This window comes from Leiobunum rupestre, chromosome 3 (assembly GCF_980474605.1).
Source record: "Leiobunum rupestre chromosome 3, qqLeiRupe1.1.hap1, whole genome shotgun sequence".
NCBI lineage: Eukaryota > Metazoa > Arthropoda > Arachnida > Opiliones > Sclerosomatidae > Leiobunum > Leiobunum rupestre.
In genome coordinates this window covers 9,034,574-9,057,293 of record NC_143386.1, presented here as the reverse complement: position 1 = coordinate 9,057,293, position 22,720 = coordinate 9,034,574, and the positions used below count along the sequence as shown (strand labels likewise).

The 22,720-nt window shown below is 35.7% G+C and overlaps 1 protein-coding gene across 1 annotated transcript; it reads left to right on the top strand.

Moving 5' to 3' along the window:
- The first annotated feature begins 6,414 nt into the window (after positions 1 to 6,414).
- Positions 6,415 to 22,276, top strand: LOC149949410 (uncharacterized). The gene is made up of 13 exons (XM_090169416.1): positions 6,415 to 6,426; positions 7,262 to 7,432; positions 7,496 to 7,720; positions 7,799 to 8,003; positions 8,326 to 8,339; positions 8,400 to 8,477; positions 17,259 to 17,346; positions 19,157 to 19,236; positions 20,647 to 20,880; positions 20,959 to 21,189; positions 21,268 to 21,402; positions 21,562 to 21,637; positions 21,736 to 22,276. The coding sequence occupies exons 1-13, from the start codon at positions 6,415 to 6,417 to the stop codon at positions 21,963 to 21,965; spliced, it is 1,779 nt and encodes a 592-aa protein (XP_090025542.1). The 3' UTR covers positions 21,966 to 22,276.
- The last annotated feature ends 444 nt before the right edge of the window (positions 22,277 to 22,720 follow it).

Here is a 22,720-nt window from a genome sequence, read left to right as displayed (position 1 = left end):
TTAATAATAATAATCAGCTAGGCTAATACCCAAAGCACCACCTTAGGCCCAAGTCATCGAGCGACTTTTAATGCCTTTGAACAGGTGGCCGGGTTATAATGCGTAGGCGAGTGGTGGCAAGCCCTTCATGCCACGCGAGCCAACAGTTCCGTACACTAACTATTACCGTTAACCAACTTAACCTCAACAAGTTTTTATGTTACTTATGATTATACTTAGGAAAAATAACTTTGTTAAGATGATCCGTGGCCATTATGGTCGAATTTACCCCTTGCACGAGAAGGGGGAAGGAAATACGTCACAGGCGTGTGCTTCAATCGGAACTGATTTTTGTTTAACATAAGGAGAATTGGGAGCAAGTTGAGCCACGCTAAAAGCTAAACATTTCAAGAAAGTAACAATATAAAAACAATCTAGGTTTTTACTCCCATTAACAATGCGACAGCTTGTTTTCGTTACCAAATCCAATCACTGGATTTTGAATTTTTGGCGAGTAGCGCGAAAATGGGAGGTTCAATGGCTAAAACGTATTACGACGATTTCCGACAATACAAAGTAGGGGGGGGGGGGCTGGGATTCGCTGGTATAATGGCCGTAAAATAGGTCGATTTTGGTTGGAAACTGTGCAAGTGACCCTGTAGAATAAGAAAGAGTGAAAAAGAAGAATAATAGAAAGGAAATGAAGGAATGATAGAAATTAGTCGAGCTCTTTGCGTTCAGTCACAATTGTGAAAAGTTCAACCGAGGAGAGATTTGATCGGCTGAAGAATGACCTCGCTTGCCGGAAGAACGCGGTAATTGAAGGGACATTAAGGACACGCGACTTAAGGGGACGTGAAGGATCGAAATATGGTGGAATGGAAAAATCTTTGGATATTTTAAATAAAATGGGGTCCTTGGCACTAAAGTCAAATGTCTGAAGTTGTGTCAACTCTGACGTAGCTCAAAAGTGAGAGGTTATTGACTTATACAGGGAAACTAACATTATGGGATAGGTTTGGCCGTTACATTTATTAACTTCCATTACGTCATCATTGTTGCCTGCCATGTTGTCAAATACAACTGTTGCTTAGGGAAAACGAACATTTAATTAAGTCTGAACAATTAGTTCAACACGTAATATTTTCCGATTTTAGTTGGACATTTTCCGATTTTAAATATCTGGTACATTTAGCGGAAAGATACAAGCACGAAGTTCCGGTAAATCGGCGGCGGGAATTTAAATTTCGCTTATTTTCTGTTGAATTCCTAAGGGTTCCAACGCGTATGATATTCATCCATTTTAGAAATATCTATTGCGTAAATTTCAAAGTGATCAATGAATATTTAATGTAGATTATTATTTTTAAGCTTCATTATAGCGTATTTTTAGTATTATGCTCCTAAATAATCATCAAATATCCGTCAACGTGGTAATCTCGCAAAACGAAATTTTTAAGTCTGCTTTATACTTGTATTACTAAAAATAAATTATGATAACTGTTTTAAAATCTTATATGTGTTAATTAATTAATTATCACGTTTAAATATAACGCAATAGATGGTATTTTCCCGAATTATATAACGCGCGCCGGTATACTTATAAATTCAACCGTAAACAGGTCAAATCCGAAATTCCCGCCGCCGATTAACCGGATATTCGTGCTAGTATCTTTCTACAAAATGTACTAGACATTTGACCTTTCTTAACATGCAACTGAGTATAGTTTGACATTTTCCGATTTTAGTTTGACATTTTCCGATTTCAGTTTGACATTTTCCGATTTCAGTTTGACATTTTCCGATTTCAGTTTGACATTGTCCGATTTTATTTTGACATTTTCCGATTTTAGTTTGACATTTTCCGATTTTAGTTTGACATTTTCTGATTTCAGTTTGACATTTTCCGATTTCAGTTTGACATTTTCCGATTTCAGTTTGACATTGTACGATTTTATTTTGACATTTTCCGATTTTAGTTTGACATTTTTCGATTTTAGTTTGACATTTTCCGATTTTGGTGCGCTCATGAGTTTATACACAGCTTCAAGAATGGATTAACCTCCAACGCGTGCTTTACAGACGTCCCAACAAATTACTAACAATTGTAAGTTGCGCCCAAAAGAGGGAGCGGCCAATATGGGAACCCTTTAGGGGGGGGGGGGCAATAAATGCTGGAAGGTATAATGCCTTTAAGCAAAATAAAAGCGTACTTAGAGCTGTGTGACATATAATTTCTAATTGTTAATACTCTTAGATAGGTAGATGCTTAGAGACAAATATTTTAATTGAAAATGTTTTAGCCTCGTTTACGTAACCAGCGGGTAATTGAAAACCATGCACATCTTTGAAAACAATCGCAACACGAAATAAGATAAAGAACAAACTTATATATTTATCTAAGGCAAGTGAGTCAGGAGTGGTCGCAGACATAACGTAATGAACCAAACCCATTTAAATGTATGACGTCCAACGACACACCCGATATTAAAGAGAATACCGGACATTTATACAAATTAAAATAAACTTGTTTTTATCGTTTAAAAAAATAACCAAAATATCCCTTCCAGCAAATCGCGGATTTTCGAGTAGAAATTTGTACGAAAGTATTATTTTTTTCTTTTAACGATTTCCGAGAATATATTTTGTTAGGAGATAACTCATATTCGAGGGGCAGGTCACTTCCACTTTGGGTGCGTCTTAATCATAGTAAAATGATTAAATCAGGGTAATCGTGATTAAATCAGGGTAATCAAGATTAAAAAATCTAATCAAGATTAGAAAATCTAATCACGATTTAAACGAGATTTAATCATTCTAATCATAATCTAATCTTTTTAATCAGGATTTATTCATTTAAACGATATTTAATCATTCTAATCATGATCTAATCTTTTTAATTAGATTTAATCATTTTAATTAGATATAATCATTTTAATTAGATTTAATCATTTTAATCACGATTTAATCATTTTAATCACGATTTAATCAATATAATCGGTCGAATCGATAATTTATCATTAAAATCAAAACTAAAGTACGATTTAATCATACTAATCACGATATAATTTTTTAATCAGGATTTAATCATTTTAAACAGATTTAATCATTTTAATCAGATTTAATCATTTAATCATGATTAAATCAGATTTAAACATTCTAATCATGATTAAACGTGATTTAATCAACTTAATCGTGATTAAATTGAATTTAATCAAAATAATCACGATTAAATTGAATTTAATCAAAATAATCACGATTAAATTGAATTTAATCAAAATAATCACGATTAAATCGGATTTAATCTTTTGAGGGGTGCGTCGTTAATCAAGGAAGTGACCTGCCCCTCGCTCATATTAAAAGCTAACGAAAAGGATATAATATCTTCCGATTGTTATCGAGGGAGGGTAAATTTATAGAAGCCACTTTTTTCTTTAAAAAAAAATTGAATTGAAAGTGAAATGGTATTCTATTACTATCAAATTAGTATTCAACGAATATAAAATCTTTACGATGATTATCGTAATGGATAATTTATTTGGAAACGAATATTATAAAGAGCCAATTCTTCCGGATTTTGTCGGTGGAACATTTTAGGGAAATTCGGTATTCGCCCTTGGGCTAAACGCTATACGTTACGGTTAATATAAAATAAAATAAAATCTTGGCTGTTTTCCAAAACGCCTAAACAGCGGATCATCTAGGTTAGGGTTAAAGTTAGCCAGCGCTGAGATATACATTTCACTTGTCAATCATAATTCAAGGAAGAAATAATGTAAAAAAAAATCGGAAAAGGGTCGGAATTAGGACTTATTAAGATCCATTTCTATCAGTCCGACTATAATTAACGTCAATCGATATCTGGAGCTACCTGTTTCCCTTTCAAAGAACAGGTGGTTCACTGATATATCTCGGAGAAACTTTTAATACGGGGTAAAAACTCGAAATATCTATAAATTCCCGCCAAGAAACTGAATAACCCGGCGTAAAATATATTTTAAGAAATTCCAGATAATATTACATATCCGCGATTTTTATATTAAAAATATTTCGAAGTGGAAAAAAATATATATTGAAACAAAACTCCGCTATTTCTTCCTTTTATGTCGAGATTTTAAAATAAAAAGAAAATTTAATAATACATCGCAATTTTTTATTCCATGTTATTTAATGAAAATCGTGATCTTCGGATTAGATTTATTTTAAAGGCCCGTCACAAATTCCGTTTCTAGAAAATTGATAGGTGTAACTGAAAAACGCGTGATTTCATAGGTATATAATCTAAAGCCGACGGGTCGGAATTTTTCATATCATATATTATATTGCGGTTCACATTCGAATATTTTTTGCTTCCTATAAACATTAAATTTTTTTGAATATATTAATTTCACATACCTGGGAGATTTCCAAAACTAGGTTTTTTTGTTCGTAATTCTATTAAAATAAAATAACATTACGAACTAGGGTTCAACATTATGAGTATCAAAATAGGGATGATATTATAGTTTGTATCATACAGTTAATTAGTTAGCTTATGTAAGTTACTACGTCAAGGTGATAGGAATTCTTGCGAGCATGCCAAAATTTATTTCGTTTTATTTTGTCAAAGATCTAAAAATTGCATAAATTGGGATACTATATTTTCCACACTTGACACTTTACTAAAATATTTTTACTATAAGATTTCATATAACAAAGAGTAACTTCTTCCTTATCACCTCCTCGAATAGAAAAATGTTTGTCATTGTCATAGTTATAGTAATAGTTAACCGATTTATAACAAAATGAAAAGAGACTTGAAACGGTTTTAAAATTCACAATTTATTTATTTAAAAATCCAACGTTTCGGAGGAACTCTTCCTCCTTCTTCAGGGATTTTTAAATAAATAAATTGTGAATTTTAAAACCGTTTTAAGTCTCTTTTCATTTAGTTTTTCACAATGTGCTTCTCTTCACTTCGATTTATAACAAAACTGTGTCTTAACGGAGCCCAAATTGTACATTTACATCGGTTGTCTGAAATATTCTAGGTAAAAATTTATATCTTGCAACTAAGGACATTGTGAACAAATTAAGAATATCAAGAAGTAAATTTATCGACCTTAATTGTTTGTTTACTTAATTTTCAATTTCAGTCGTATTCCTTTAATGATATTCGGTCGTTTCAGTGTCGGATCGCTAAACATAACCTGGTTTATAATGTAATAAAATATAATAACTAATATATAATAGGTAATAGGTAATAGGTAATAGGTAATAGGTAATGGGTAATGGGTAATGGGTAATGGGTAATGGGTAATGGGTAATAGATAATAGATAATAGATAATAGATAATATATAATATATAATAGATAATAGATAATAGATAATAGGTTATAGATAATATATTTAATATACAATATATAATATGTAATAGGCAATATATAATATGTAATAGGCAATATATAATATATAATATTTTATAGATAATATATTTAATATACAATATATAATATGTAATAGGCAATATATAATATATAATATTTTATAGATAATATATTTAATATACAATATATAATATGTAATAGGCAATATATAATATGTAATAGGCAATATATAATATATAATATTTTATAGATAATATATTTAATATACAATATATAATATGTAATAGGCAATATATAAAATATAATAGGTTATAGATAATATATTTAATATATAATATATAATCATTAATGAAACTGTTTGATTGAGAAAATCAGAGGAAATTGTAAAAGTGGAGTGTCACGTCCCAAACGAGACTGGGGAAACATCGAAGGGGGTGTGTGTGTGTCCGTCGGATAAGTGGCCATGGTTGGGAATATTCCACAATAAACAAGTAGTACACGAGGCCAGCGAGCAAACTGACAACCAACACCCATATTCCTCTAGATTATACGCAGTTACCTAACCCATACCTCAAGGGAACTCACTCTCTCTCAACTGGCCACAACCAAATACGTGTTTTTTAAACCGAATACAAAGAGTTTATTTTTTTACCCCTTACTTACGACTACCCGAGCGTCGGTTAGAAGAGACTACACCCTATCCCCAACCTCAAACAATACCACCAAATAATGACCCAAAATGAATTTGAAAATTGGGCAAATTCAGCGAAATCCTAGAAAGTAAACGACAAACCCCATACCGAAGTTAATTTCACTTTCTGTTAACTGTCTCGAAGCTGAAATATACTTATACTCCCCCTCCCAACATGGAAGGTAATGTTGCGGGAGGAGGGGGGGCGGCGATGCAGAAGGTGCTGAGATACGACCCAAACAAAAACTATACCACCGAAAAATTCTAGAATATTTCAAATTGTTTAGGATTTGGAGTTTTGGCCCAGTTTTAAAAGCGTATATAAGGGGCTGCCAGGACGCCAAACGGTATCACAAACTTAACCAGCAACCAAACAAAATGTTCGCCAAGGTAAGGTGCTCCCGCGAATTCTAGGAAATATTATGTTAATTAGGCGCCGTACGATTTTTCGTTCTCTTTAGGCCTAACCTTTAAGAAGAAGAAATGTAGATACGGTTTTCTCTCATCTCGGGAAAAAACGGTTTTAATTTGATAGATTTTATTAGTCAAAAAGTGCATCGACCTGATTGGAATTGGATTAACGCGGCGCGAAAGGACACGGTGAATGTTAGAAATTTCGCCCCACGAGCGAGTTAATTAAAGGATGTGATTCATTAGCAGACGTCTTAATTGGAGATAAATGTTTTAATTGGAAATTAATAGACGACTTTATAATTGTAGAATTAAGAGTATCGTTTTCTTTTTATCTTTCGGTGATTAAAAAGACGTTAAGATGTCGGGGCAGTTTAAAGGATATCCGTTTTTTTTTCTTCAAATAAACTAGTAGAGTGGGAGGCAGAAGGTGTGGATCCGCTTTCTCTAGGCTTTAGCCTTTGACTCTGCTAGTTCTTTTAGCGGGAATAGATTTTGTTAGGTTTAGTGGATTGATGTAATGAGAAACAGACGATATAGGCTATATAGCGCCCTTTTTCGGGATCAAAAATACTTCATTAGTTTAAAATTAATTAAGGTACCTAGGAAACCTTACTCTTGCATATTTTGTATCGAAAATTCGTCTGCTTAGGATTTTTCGTCACACTCTTTCTATAACGTTATGTGATTGAAATCAGACGAACTTTTGCTAAGTACGCTAGAGTGCTACTAGAATGTTATTGCTTCTTAGTAACTGAATGAATTCTAAGGATAATGAATTTAAATTATAATTTAAAATTGGTATCGTTGACAGATTCTTATCGCTTGCACCGTCGCTGTTATCGCCCACGCCGGGGTACCAGTCGGCTATGGCGGCTATGGTGGTTATGGTGGTTATGGTGGCTATGGATTGGCCGGATACGGTGGACTCGCCAAGGTAGCCGCTACTCCCGTTGTTGCCAAAGTAGCAGCGCCAGTTTACGCCGTGAGTAATCAAATTATTAAAAAGATTTGGAGATAAAGTAACTTTAAATCTCCACGCTAACAGCCACAACCATACGACTTCGGATACTCCGTTCACAACGAAGACGGATCCAGCTCCAACCGCCAAGAAACCAGCGACGAACACAACAACAAGAAGGGATCTTACGGATACACCAGCCCAGATGGTATCTACCGTCACGTTGAATACGTCGCTGACGCCGCCGGTTTCCGCGCCATCATCAAGACCAACGAACCAGGCACCGCTCCTCAACCAGCCGCCTCTACTCAAGTAAGGAAGCTTCTTTCGCGTCGTCCACCTTACTGGACTATCTAGCACTTTTCCTAATCTTTTATTTGCCACCCTTAGATCCTCGCTGAAGAGCCACCCTACAAAGTCCTCCCAGCCGCCATCAAGGCCGTTGCTGCCACTCCCATCATCAGTAAAGCCGTCTATCCAGCTTACGCTGCCGCAACTCCAGTCGTGAGCAAGGCTGTTTATCCCGGCTACGCCGCGGCGCCAGCTTACGGTCTCGGTCTCCGAGGTGGTCTTCGCGCTCCCGTGTACGCCGCTGGTAAATACGGCTACTACTAAATCATATCTCCTACTCAAACATTCCACGAAACGTATAAGTTACCCCAAATTAATTTATTCTTAAACCTCCGGGACGCGGTGAAATCGCGAAGTGGTTAGCTATATATAATCTCTATTGGTTGTTCATTGTGTCCGCGTGGACTATGGACCTGGTAAATAGTGACTGTCGGTACGGATATTGTTATCCAATCGCGCTTTTAGGTGCTCAATTGAATGTCCATTGTTTGTATATTTTCTCATTTCTAGCACATAATTAAGGAAATACTCAATTGTTTTTATTTCTCTACGTTGTTCTCTATCAGGAGTTCCTTCCGAAGTCTTTCTTTAAACTCTATTTTTTCAACGGATGCCAAAGTAATCTTACACTATCCTCCAGACTATGTTCTCAATCTTAGAATGTGTTAAGTTTTGTTTAGATCTCGTCTATTCGGACGAGAAAATTGTGAAAAATGCGGTATGTTTAGTGCAATGTTCTATTTATTATTTTCCATCACTCATGTTATTTTGAAAATAAAGATAAAAGCTATTGTTTACGCATAAATTATCCGTTTTACTAAATCTTTCATTCCTACATCGTTTAATTTAAATCTGGCTTAATAAACCGACACAAACCTACTATCTTAGTGTGATAGCGACCCAAATGCGCACCTGAACAGTTTAAATCTTATGGTACCTTAAGAATTATTCTTAATCAACTAGAGAGGGAAAGTCACAATGCCAAATTCATTGAACTACCCTACCTTAGGTGATTCTATTGCTAGACTAAAATAATTCTTCTAGCGCAATTTTTCCCGATCAATATAATTTATTAGAATCTATCATTGCATATATTTATGTATTTCATTTACGAAGTTAAAAGTTAATTGGTTAAAAATGGTACAGTTCACGCTGTTTTAGATTGAATGGGTTATATTTTTACTAAGTTAGGCAAAACGTATTGGCTAAACAAATGGCCTTGTGTTCAAAGTGTTGAATTAAAAAACACTAACGTCATATTTTCACAACTTCATTGATTTTCTCCCAACTAAGTAATTAAGGACATAATTTGAATAGCTAAAATGTACATTTACAACAATCTTTATAATCATTCTCAAAAAATTTAAATTACTCGGAAGAGTTGAAAAATACCGCAAGACAAAGTCATAACAATTTAAAACAAGATGTCACGGACATTTAAGTACAAAAAATCATCCGCATGTATTAACTATATTTTAAATATTAAATTTAAATTTGAACCAATTTTCAATCATCTTGTACATTAACTTAATAATCCCAAGAGGAATTTTATTGAAAATTAATTTTTCGAGTCACTTGGTTTTGGATATAAGGTAACGAAATTCGAACGAGTTAGATGGCGCCTGTATCAATTGGCACGAAATTCAAATGTGACAATAGTGCGTACACGGGTTGTGGGGTCCCTCGAATTGGCCAGAAATCCCACTTAAAATTAAAATTTCTCAATGAAACCGAAAACGTAGTATAGAAATGATCAGTACTAACTAAAAATATAATATTATTTATTCAAGTCACTTTTAATTTAAAAAAATAATGTAGATTTTAAGGCTAAAATCGCCAAAACCCACTAAAATTGAAAAGGTTATTAACTTCTTGGGCTCAGATTTAAAATAATTATATCGGGATACCGAGGCCGGTAAATGTAGCATCGAACTAGATATCGTTGAAATTTATAACCCTAACTGCAAACGAGTTATGTACGACACGGCGGCACCGGCGGCATCGGCTACACTATACGTGAAACCAATACACACAAATCCCTTGAATTGCGTGTAAAAACCACGAACAGGGACTCCAATGCTTTAAAACTTTAGATTAGGAGACTAACTAATTTCCCTTAAATTTATGAAATCATAAATATCTGTAGAACAATTAAGGTTGGCTACGAGAAATAAACAAGGCCTCCGAGGAGGTCGTAAAGGTCAAAGTTGAAACGCGTGACTCTACCGCGTAGTTTCAAACGGGGAGAACTTTCATCTTCATTAGCCTGATTTCGCTCAATGAAATTTGCATCTCGAAATCAAAAGCCCAGTAACCCGGATACTCGAGAAAATGAATCTAAAGTACAGATCTAATTACGGGGCTAAAATATATAAATTTTTGAGGTTATTTAGCCCAATTAAAAAGCGAGATTAATGAAAAATTCATGTAAGGATTCGCGTCCTACACCGAGCTAATTAGCATCAGGTATTAAAACAAACAGTCGGCACTTTTAATAACAGCTATTAAAATTTTGTCTTATACAAGACGCGCGGATAAAAGTGGGCTGCGAATTGAATGCCAAATAAATCCGTCAAAAAATTAAAGTCGTATAAATAATCACGCACTAAAACTGTTTAAATGGTTCAAGATGATTCCATATTTACATTTTAGATTATAAACAAACTTTATAGCACGCAACTGAAATGCCAAATTAATTAATTAATGCATTAAATTAATTAATAATATTATCATATTTATAAAAAATAGGGCTTGGATTACAAAGTAAAATTAATACATAAATAATTAATATTTTAGTCATAATTTAATTTAATATCCTAGCCTAAAAATACGGCACTTGCAGAAATGGTGCAGTTTTAAAAATACGGCACTTGCAGAGATTAGCCGTAAGCTCCACTCTGTCATACTTATAGTAACGAAAGTTCGTCTGCATTTGATTTTCTTTAATAAACAGGCAATCGCCATCTATTTTTATGTTTTGTAATTAAAAAGCACACCAAATTTCGTTAAGGAATATTTCAGGGTGGTAGCAGAAGCTAATGATAATGACCCATGTACCAGACGGTATTCTTAATACCAACCAGTGTTGCCAAAAAAATTGCGATTGCAGAAAAAATATCGTACACCTGAAAATTGGCGGGAAATTTGAATTTTTTTAAAATATTGATATTAAACTGGGCTATGTTCATGATAAAACAAATTTTTTAATTACGCTTAAATCAAGTTTAGCCTGAGTTATCTAAAATAGTATACTATATAGTACTCCGTTGAAGTTATCGTAATTTACTTCAACTTATCTATGTGTACGATAATTATTGTACGTCTGGCAACGCTGATACCAACTATAACAATATCTAATTATTAAAATCAAGTTTAAATAATCCATAAACAAGTTGGCAAGCTTGCCAAAATATACCTCTACTCGTAAGAGTTTTTAATTTTCAGTAAAGCGTAACTGTATCCGTGGTTCTGCGGTAGAACGCTCACCTGTCGTTCAAGAGGGCTCGGGTTCGAATCCCGGCCAATTAAAAAATTATACTTCACCCAATGACAAAAAGAGGGCGCTTTTGGAAAAACCTTTTCCCTGATTCTAAGAAACTGCGTACGCAGTAATTACCCTTTGCCTCGAAATGCCAGACAGACAGACAGACACGGTGGTTGTATAACCCCTCCTAGGGTACAAAGTTCCCTAGGAGAGGTAATAAAATTAAAATATGATAAAATTCCCTACCTACTTTATAGTCCAGAAAAAGATTATTTTAATCCGTCTCACGAGCCGAATAACTCCCTTGTATAGAGCACCATTATTACTTATAGGCTCGCGGGAAACTATACGTAAAATAACGTAATTCCTAGAATCGATTAAAGTTTAATTTGGAAGTTAATTCAGCGTCTCAAAAGCGCGGAGTACACCTTAGACAGCGCAGTCAGGTAATCGCTAATCCAAAAACCCATTAACAAATCGTGAAACTATAAAGCTCGATTGAATAACGTGGTTTCTTCAACTTTACAAATATTTCGTGACCCAAATTGTTATTTCTTAATTTTTGGTTAATTACGGTGGCCAACCGCGAAAAAAATACGTTATTGAAAAACAAGTTGGGATAGACAAAATACGATTACGGTTGATCCTTAACACAAAAAGCGTGGGGATTATAATAACCAGAAGTATATAATACTTTTCTGAGAAATAAGTATACAGCTCTTTATGTATTATATTGCATATTTATGTATTTCGAATGTTCCAACTCCGTTTTCGAAATATCTTTAATTAAACATATTTTTCATAAGAATATGCACTGACAAATTATTTCATTCGGAAAATATGGTTTATAAATCCGTAAATATATTTACGCCGTGTAAATTTAACGTTTTACAATACACGTTGATACATAGCGAATTAAAGGCAGAAGATTAGAGAACAAGTTTTCAAGTGGAAACTGGAGACCCGAAGATTAGAGAACAAGTCTTCAAGTGGAAACTGGAGACCCGAAGATTAGAGAACAAGTTTTCAAGTGGAAACTGGAGACCCGAAAATTAGATAACAAGTTTTCAAGTTTAAACAGGAGACCCGAAGATTAGAGAACAAGCCTTCGAGTGGAAACTGGAGACCTGAAGATTAGAGAACAATTATTCAAGTGGGAATTAGAGACCTGAAGATTAGATAACAAGTATTCAAGTGATAACTGGAGACCTAAAGATTATAGAACAAGTATTTAAGTGGAAACTGGAGACCTGAAGATTAGAGAACAAGTCCTCAAGTGGAAACTGCAGACCTGAAGATTAGAGAACAAGTCCTCAAGTGGAAACTGCAGACCTGAAGATTAGAGAACAAGTCCTCAAGTGGAAACTGCAGACCTGAAGATTAGGGAACAAAATTTTCCAGCAAAGACGGAAAATCTGGAGATCAGAGACCAAATTTTCCAGTGGAAACAGCAAACCTGGAGACAATAGAGAAATTTCTAGTGATAACTGGAGATTGAAGACAGCTGATACAAAAAATATAGTAACGACTGGAGACCATTAACATAGCAATTTTTGCAACCAATGGCCAATTTATGACCTCTAAGACCGGAGATTGGAGACCTTATTTCCTAGAGTATACTAAAGTCGTCAAATGCTGTACATTCGGGCCCCCAACATGGGTGCCAACAACGGGTAAACTGTCAGTGGCGTAAGTAAACAGGGGGCCCATTTTCCCATTTTGTATTTGGTCACAATTTCTCTAAATACGCCACCGATGTACACTATAAAAAAGTGTTGCCGATCTAGGGACACACGGTTTCAAGCCGTGTTGCGTTGTACGCTTCCGCGGTTGGACGGGACCATGAAGTCCATCAGAAACTGCCTCGCACTTGCAAAGTTACATGTTACATTTTGATGGTTTAAATGGATACTTCTCTCCAGGAATATTATTTTCTACTAGAATCACTCGAAACTGCGGTAGTGAAGCAAACTATAGCCGCGTCTGATAGCAAACCGCGAGGTTTCCGGCCGTAGTGAGAAAGTAGTTCCGCCTGCAACGACACTTGACGTCCGCGATTGAATCGGCGGTAACTCGATTTGTGGGTCATGGCGCCGGCTGCGAACTTCACCCGGCATGTTTGCGATATTAATTACAATAATTAAGTTCTTCGCGGTGATTAGACTTCAAGCGAGACGTAGAGCGTTATTATAATGTGAAGCAATATCTCTTCGACAAAGGACTCGATCGCTTACAATAGATCTTTGCAGGGAGGATTCTGGAAGACACCCAAAATATTACAATTCGATTTGAGAAATTGAATGCCGGGTAGCGTTATGGCGAATCGAAGAGCTCCAAATTACTATTATCTCCATTCCGTATAATCGCTCGAAAAGGGGTCAAAATATTCAGTTTATTTATTATAATCTTGGTGACTCGAATCTTTGAAATCGTAACTATAATTTCCCTTAATGCACGTGTCAGGATTTAATAATTATACTTTCTAAATGGAGGAATTCAATTAAGCACCGGAGAAGTCAACGTTGGGTAGTGTCTTCAACGGACACATTGATTAGGTTAGATATCTGAAGGTAATCAGTTAGTTAGGTCAGATAAATCTTATATAGTAACTGGTCTGATCTGGTATAATTCATCACATAATTAATAACTGTTATCTGACTTTTACGTTGAGTAGATATATACTTTTAAATTTAATGTAATTCATTATCTCAATTAATCGATCTGAGCTGATCTGTTATTCAGATGCAGTTAGTATATATTAATTAATTAATTAATGTAATCGAGATCAATAATTGAGGCGTCTGAAATGAGCTCACCTTCTAACTGTGAACTTACGATGAAATCAGATTAGATTAGGATTTAGACTATCCGATTGGTTTTTTACTCATATCAACTAATCCGATAAAACCTGAGTGCAAATGCGGATAATCCGATATTTGATTTATCGGAATTATTAGCTGAGTTCAGAGAAAGCAACTGTCATCGGTTGGAACCAGTCTAACGCGAAATACAGTATGCAAAGGTATCCAAACTATTCAGACTATTTTTTCTAAGAACGTAATATACCTTCACATTCAGACAGCCTTGAACAGAATCCACAATGAACTCCTAAATGATGGCATCGGAGAACGTCCTTGGCATCAAAGCCATATACGTCCCGATACCAATAAAGACTGACCCTTTTAACTATCCCTACAGTCACGACTGTGAACTCTCGTTCGAGATCGAGCCCTTTATTACCTAACAGTTCGACAAAATATCTTAAGACAATAGACTTCACCCTGTCTCGAAACTTACACAAAACCACGCGATAGCCGTACGACTTCCCCATTCGCGTTATTTACTTTATTAAGTCTTCAAACGAATAATTTAAAAGACTAAACTATTCCGAAAATCACGACAAACGTCGTGTTAGATTAAAGGGAGGGGTTAAGACAATAGAACGGCGTAAACGTCCTTGCCTAAATGTGTCTAGGTCCCCAGTTTCCGAATTTGCCAAAAGCGTTTCGTAGATATTTCCCCTCAAAACTATTATAACTTACACTGTTTGAGGCGAGTATTTAACCTCGTTTATTCGCGAATGTAGGGGCTCGTAAATTGTCAAAATATTACCCTATTAGACCTACTTTCGTACCCCAGACGGCTACACCCGATTCGAGAATGACAGAAACCGATTTCCCCCAATTTCAATTTTCAATTTAGATTTTTTTTTGCGCAATAAATTGTTTCGTTGTTTCTTCGAAAAAGTCCCCAAAATAAAAAATTAATTCGATTTCATTGACACTTCATAAATATTTCAAAGGCAAGCCACAGCGCGTTTTAAGAGTTACTCTCTCTCTCTTTCCAAGATGGTGTGACCTCGATATACAAATTATTTCAATGATTGGGGACTGACGACAGGATGATGTAAGGCTTACAAAAACACACCTGTACCGATTGGATTTGAATATTCATCAATTGCCGTCCTTTTAAAGTTCCTTTTGGAATATGATATTGAAATAATTTGGGATTCGAATCATTAAAATTATACGTAATTTGATATTAAATAATTTGACATTCGGAATATGTTCGTAGACAATTTCCTTACCTTAATTATATTTTGGGAATGTTAAAATTTAGCAAAGACTGTTTCAAAATTTCTTTGTTGCTATTAAAATAAATTACATTTTTCTTTTAGAATAACACCGATTTTTTCCGTAATTTATTAAAAGTTTTATATTGAACTTTCGCTAATTTGAAATGTAGTAATCAGGTTACAAACTTTTGTAACTGACGTAACCAAAAAAATCACGATAAATTTTACGAAATATAAAAATGGAAATTCGTTGAAAGTTTAAATAATTTTACTGAAAGTTGAAAAAAATGGTTTGCAAATCAAAAAGTAATAAAATTATTAATTATTTATTATTACAGTCCATAGGTGGTTCCTTTTAACGTTACAAAAAGTAATAAACGTTAGCCTTATTGTCAACTACATTTCTAGTTAAAGCGCATAAAATTCTTGTCATTTGCCTTTCTAATTGTATAATTTAGTAAAAACTATACGGCCAATTAATTAAACCTTTTGATGTAATATACTTTTATCTTAACCAACTTGTGGTTCTACGCTTTTATCTTAACCAACTTGTGGTTCTACGCTTTTATTTTAACCAGCTAGTAATTCTACACTTTTATCTTAACCAGCTAGTAATTCTACACTTTTATCTTAACCAGCTAGTAATTCTACACTTTTATCTTAAACAGCTAGTAATTCTACACTTTTATCTTAACCAGCTAGTAATTCTACACTTTTATCTTAACCAGCTAGTAATTCTACACTTTTATCTTAACCAGATTGTGGTTCTACACTTTTATCTTAACCAGCTAGTGGTTCTACACTTTTATCTTAACCATCTAGTGGTTCTACACTTTTATTTTAACCATCTAGTGGTTCTACACTTTTATTTTAACCAGCTAGTAATTCTACACTTTTATCTTAACCAGCTAGTAATTCTACACTTTTATCTTAACCAGATTGTGGTTCTATTCTTTTATCTTAACCAGCTAGTGGTTCTATACTTTTATCTTAACCAGCTAGTGGTTCTATACTTTTATCTTAACCAGCTAGTGGTTCTATACTTTTATCTTAACCAGCTAGTGGTTCTATACTTTTATCTTAACCAGCTAATGGTTCTATACTTTTATCTTAACCAGCTAGTGGTTCTATACTTTTATCTTAACCAGCTAGTGGTTCTATAATTTTATAATAATCAGCTAGTGGTTCTATACTTTTATCTTAACCAGCTAGTGGTTCTATAATTTTATATTAACCAGCTAGTGGTTCTATAATTTTATATTAACCAGCTAGTGGTTCTATACTTTTATCTTAACCAGATTGTGGTTCTACACTTTTATCTTAACCAGCTAGTGGTTCTATTCTTTTATCTTAACCAGCTAGTAATTCTACACTTTTATCTTTTAAAACCAGCTAGTGGTTCTACACTTTTATCTTAACCAGCTAGTAATTCTACACTTTTATCTTAACCAGCTAGTGGTTCTATACTTTTATCTTAACCAGCTAGTAATTCTACACTTTTACCTTAACCAGATTGTGGTTCTACACTTTTATCTTAGCAAAAAATCTTTGAAACATTTTTCCGTTGATATCTTATGTTTTAACATTGCAAGTGGTAAAAACCAGAAACAAAATTTTTCTAATAACAAAAATGCGCAAAAAAGAAAGCAAAATAATACAGAGTTCAATTAGGGTGAACTCCGCACCCACTGAAAACTGGGGTAACCGACTAAAGCAACACCCAAGAATTTACGAAATTTTACCCTTTTCAATGAAATCAAAATCACGCCAATTATTCATATTTCAACTTTTCAAATATAGATACGTACCACTCCCGTTTTATTGTTTAAAACAACAAATTACGCAGTCAATACACCCCAATAATTAGGACTTTTAAATGCGAAAGCAACGTCATGTATAGCTCATAACTGATCGCAATTAAAGCAAATTTATTGACGCAGGAAGGCGCCGTATCAATCAAAAGCGATAAATGGTTCTGGAAAAATTTAATGAAGCACGTTGGAAATGGTGTTAAGGAATTCGCGCGGCGTACGTCGATTATCAGCTTTTAACGACGAAGGCGACTGTCCCAGACTCAACAATCATTTTCAAATGAGTCCTCTTTAATCATAAGATCATTTTAATGAACGGGGGCGGGAAGGAACCCGGAGCTATTTAAAATTGAGTCAATTTTGAAATTAACTTAAATCGATTTTTTTTCTAGTCTTCAATGCGCTCACTGGGGGGTAATATAATGCTAACCCCCTTCTCATTCTCACTTGGAGAACACGTGAAAAGGGATATTATGAAAGAGATACTATAGGGGTCCTTGGAAGCACGTAACTGACAGTACTATTATAGGCGGGGTGGGGTTAAAGTCTGCGCTGTTAATTTGACCCACCACCCTGCCTTTGACTGCGCTGTCAAAGAGAGAGAGAGAGAGAGAGAGAGAGAGAGAGAGAGAGAGAGAGAGAGGGTATTTAGAAAGAGATAAAAAAAATTATGAAAAAAATTAGTTCACAACCTCGCTGGCTTTATTACACGGCAATCTTTTGGGGGCATATTTTCTGTTCCGCGAAAATACGACCATACCACTCCCATCTTTTGATTCCTAGAAGACTTAAATACACAGCAGTCTGGCAACCCAATAAGGAAAAATATGCCGCTTGATTTAAATTGTTGGATCGAATTTAAAATTAATATTATTAAAGGATATTTTGAGTATTCGTGTTTTAGAAAATTAATTTAAGTAATCAAAAGTCAAATATTTTCGATATTCGATATTCTAATAAATGGTAAAATAAAAAACGTTTCGAAAACATGGTTGAAAAATATATATATCTTCCCCTTCTTAAATTTGTGACATTATGTTTCATTTCATATCATTTCCTGTTTCCGGATTTTCACGCTTCAATGTAGAAAAATTCAAGAGCTTACTATTTCATTAATAAATTATATCGTATATTTGTATTTTTAATTACTATTTTTGAATTTTTTAGACCATTTTACCGATGTTTACTTAATCCCATTAATCCTTTACCTATTGCAAACCGTTCTCCATAAAATTTGTAAATTGGGGAGACTAGGAAATTAATCCATATTTAGCTGATAAATTTGAATTTTATAACAGTTTCTTCAGTTTCAAATATGTTTGAATTATTGTAAAAGGAAATGAGATGGCAAAGTATTACAGTCCCAAATTAAGACATTTTAATCACTAAAAAAGGTAAAATAAATAAATAACTTCTAATAGCCCATAAAGCATATCCCACCACACTTTTTAAAACGTTGCTAACTTTGCTAAACATACATCATTAAACTTAGATATACCTCCCCTATAAAGAAGTCATATAAACAGCCGAATTATTACTTAAACACCAATTTAAAATCCAACAAAACACAAACGTAAATATATTAAAATATTCAGTGGAAAGGGGAAAATATTCGTTTTATATTACCAGGTAAATTATTTAAAAAAAAGGTAAAAATTGTGGTTTGTGGTTGAAATACGGTGAAACTAAACGCCTTAATTACCACAACAATATATAGAAAATATCGTAATCACGCACCCCCCAAAAACGATTTTTCTTAGTCGCCTCTTTAGGGGTAATCTTGACCAACCCTTGCCTCAGGGTTTGACCTCGGCATTTAATAATACCGCGTGCTCCGGAAAAAAAAGGTTGTATGGCGTAAAATCCCCGAAAACCCGCGAAAGCTATTGGAGGATTGTGCGCGATTTATTTTTCTTGGCGTGTTACGTTTCTCTTCAACTACATCTCGATGGCCGTCTTCGCAAAAAGGAGCGAAGGTGAATGAGCGAAATAGGGTGCCAATGTAGGACATTAAAACCGTATATAAGAGGAGCGCGGATCTCAATGGTCGTCACATTTGGAAGCTCACCAGCAGTCAACAAACCCTCCACAAACAGTCATGTTGAAGGTAAGGCGTTCTTAAAAAACCACTGGCAGAGAATATCCGACTTCGAACTCTGGATTATTTTATATACTTCGATCTGTGCTTTTTAACGGATTTAGAATGAACGGAAAGGTACTAAGTCATCGACGCTGGAAATATGATAAAATATCGTAGCAATATATGATTTTACTTGAAGTGTAATTTCGTGGTATTTCGGCAAGATAGTCCCTTATGGCAGTATAATATTTTACTTGAAGTATAATTTCGTGGTACTTCAGCAAGATATGTCTTCATGGCAGTATAAGATTTTACTTGAAGTGTAGATTCGTGGTACTTCGGGAGGATAGTCCTTCATGGCAGTATAATATTTTACTTGAAGTATAATTTCGTGGTACTTCAGCAAGATATGTCTTCATGGCAGTATAAGATTTTACTTGAAGTGTAGATTCGTGGTACTTCGGGAGGATAGTCCTTCATGGCAGTATAATATTTTACTTGAAGTATAATTTCGTGGTACTTCAGCAAGATATGTCTTCATGGCAGTATAAGATTTTACTTGAAGTGTAGATTCATGGTACTTCGGCAAGATAGGCCTTCATGGCAGTATAAGATTTTACTTAAAGTGTAGATTCGTGTTACTTCGGCAAGATAGTCCTTCGTGGCAGTATAAGATTTTACTTGAAGTGTAGATTCGTGGTATTTCGGCAAGATAGTCCCTTATGGCAGTATAATATTTTACTTGATGTATAATTTCGTGGTACTTCAGCAAGATATGTCTTCATGGCAGTATAAGATTTTACTTGAAGTGTAGATTCGTGGTACTTCGGGAGGATAGTCCTTCATGGCAGTATAATATTTTACTTGAAGTATAATTTCGTGGTACTTCAGCAAGATAGGCCTTCATGGCAGTATAAGATTTTACTTGAAGTGTAGATTCATGGTACTTCGGGAGGATAGTCCTTCATGGCAGTATAATATTTTACTTAAAGTGTAGATTCGTGGTACTTCGGCAAGATAGTCCTTCATGGCAGTATAAGATTTTACTTAAAGTGTAGATTCGTGGTACTTCGGCAAGATAGTCCTTCATGGCAGTATAAGATTTTACTTAAAGTGTAGATTCGTGGTACTACGGCAAGATAGGCCTTCATGGCCGTATAAGATTTTACTTAAAGTGTAGATTCGTGGTACTTCGGCAAGATAGTCCTTCGTGGCAGTATAAGATTTTACTTAAAGTGTAGATTCGTGGTACTTCGGCAAGATATGCCTTCGTAGTTGCACAACATTTTACTTGAACTGTTATATCTTGGATTTTAAATTTCTTTTCACCCATGCTTTGTATTTCAAATTTAACACTTGATAGCTCGTATCCGTGGTTCGAATTCAACAGTCCATTGAAGTAATGGTTTTAATTTAAGTATTTAATTTCAATTTCAGTTCGTCGTTCTCGCCGCTTTGGCCGTTGTTGCTCGAGGAGGAGTTGTTGCCGGGCCAGCCCTCGGATACGGGTACGCCGCCCCAGCCGCCTACGGATACGCCGCCCCAGCAGCCTACGGATACGCCGCCCCAGTCGCCAAGGTTGCCGCTGTTGGCCCAGCTTTGGCCACCTACGCCGCCACCCCAATCACCAAGATCGCCGCTGCTCCAGTTGTCGCTAAGGCCGTGGTTGCTGTACGTATTTCTATTACTATATCCTCCCTTCAACCTATTTGGATCCGGAAAATATCATGGTAATATTCTTTTCCACAGGAGGCTCCCCAACCATACGATTTCGGATACTCCCTACAAACTGAAGATGGTGGATCCATCCAACGTCAAGAAAGCAGCGATGCCGCCAACCAAAAGACCGGATCTTACGGATACACCAGCCCAGATGGTATCTACCGTCACGTTGAATACGTAGCTGACGCCGCCGGTTTCCGCGCTACCATCAAGACCAACGAACCAGGCACCGCACCTCAATCAGCTGCCGCTACTCAAGTAAGGAAGCTTCTTTCACGTCCTCCACCTTACCGGAATACGTAGTTCCGAACCTAATCTTTCATTTGCCACCCTTAGATCCTCGCTGAAGAGCCCCCGTACAAGGTCCTCCCAGCCGCCGCCCCAGTCGTCAAGGCTGTAGCTGCTCCACTCATCGCCAAGGCCGCCTTCGCCGCCCCAGCCTACGCCGCCTACGCCGCTCCAGTCGCTAAGGTCGCCGCTGTTGCTGGTAAGACGATTCTCTTTATTTTACCATCTTGTTATCCTTACTGACCGTATGTCTCCTCGTTTATGTTATCTTATTACCTTTATTAACCCTTATTTATTCTTGTAGCCCCAGCCTACGCCGCTTACGCCGCTCCAGTTGCTAAGCTCGCTACTCCAGTCTACCACCAAGCTCCAGCTTACGGATACGCCGCCCCAATCGCCAAGGTTGCCGCTGTTGCTGGTAATACAATTACTTTCGTTTTATTACGACCATAATGCTTCCTTTATACGGATTCTAAAGAATATTTTTTTATTAACATCTCTGAATAATGTTTACAGCTCCAGCTTCCCTCGCCTACAAGACCGTTCACTCAGCACCAGCTCTGAGCTACGCTGCCCCAGCCGCCTACGGGTATGCCGCCCCCGCTGCTTACGGATACGCCGCCCCAGCCACTTACGGATACGCTGCCCCAGTCGCCAAGGTCGCCGCTATCGCCGCCCCAACCTCCGTCGCCTACAAGACCCTTCACTCCGGCCCAGCCGTCGCCGCCGTCAAGACCTACTATTAAGTTATTCCAAGTACCTTCTAGGAACTCTTTTCTAAATAGCGTTAAGAAATTCTGTCCTATCATCCTCTAGCTATTTCGTAGTCAATTTCCTTTACCTTCTCTCCACGCCGGAGATGTTCCAATTCTGTTCTCTCTGTCTGTATCTTTTCTATCCGTCGTTCCTAAAACTCCTTACTGAATTTATTTGTTTCCGAAAACTTTCGTATCTTCCTTCTGACTTCCAAGTGAGCTCTATCACGCTTTCCGGTCTTAATGTATCTTCTTGAAGCTCGCAAAGGCTATCATGATATAACCACACTTAATTTATTATAAAAAATCGTCAAATCAATGTCTCCCTATATATGTACATGTCTTGTAGAAGGGATTCTTGTTATTAATAAATGTTTGTTGAAGATATAAGCTTTATAACCATTGTTGTTTGATTCCTATCATTTCATCTTGTAACTTAAAATCGGATTATTTCTATATATTTTATGCTTATACTTTTTGCGCTGGTTTGTTACATTCTGGTATCTCGAGCGTATCTTAAAATTCCGAAATTAATTGAAGCAGAGGTAGCTTACAAACAATAAGCTGCATCATTACCAACATGAACATGACCAGAAAGTAATTGTAGCCTCAAATTTTATCAAAGGTTTGCGCTGGTGCCATGGACATTTAATATCTAGGAAACCAAATCATAAGCTCTACCAACTTCTTCCATTGCAGTTCCAGCTTCAAATTGACCTTAAATAGGCAATATAAAATTAATTCCC

What these genes read in the sequence shown, in the direction of transcription:
- LOC149949410 (XM_090169416.1), top strand. An exon ending in TAGCAGCGCCAGTTTACGCC is followed by an intron (nt 7,433 to 7,495) that starts GTGAGTAATCAA and finishes CCACGCTAACAG; the next exon opens with CCACAACCATACGACTTCGG. An exon ending in CACAAACAGTCATGTTGAAG is followed by an intron (nt 19,237 to 20,646) that starts GTAAGGCGTTCT and finishes TTTCAATTTCAG; the next exon opens with TTCGTCGTTCTCGCCGCTTT.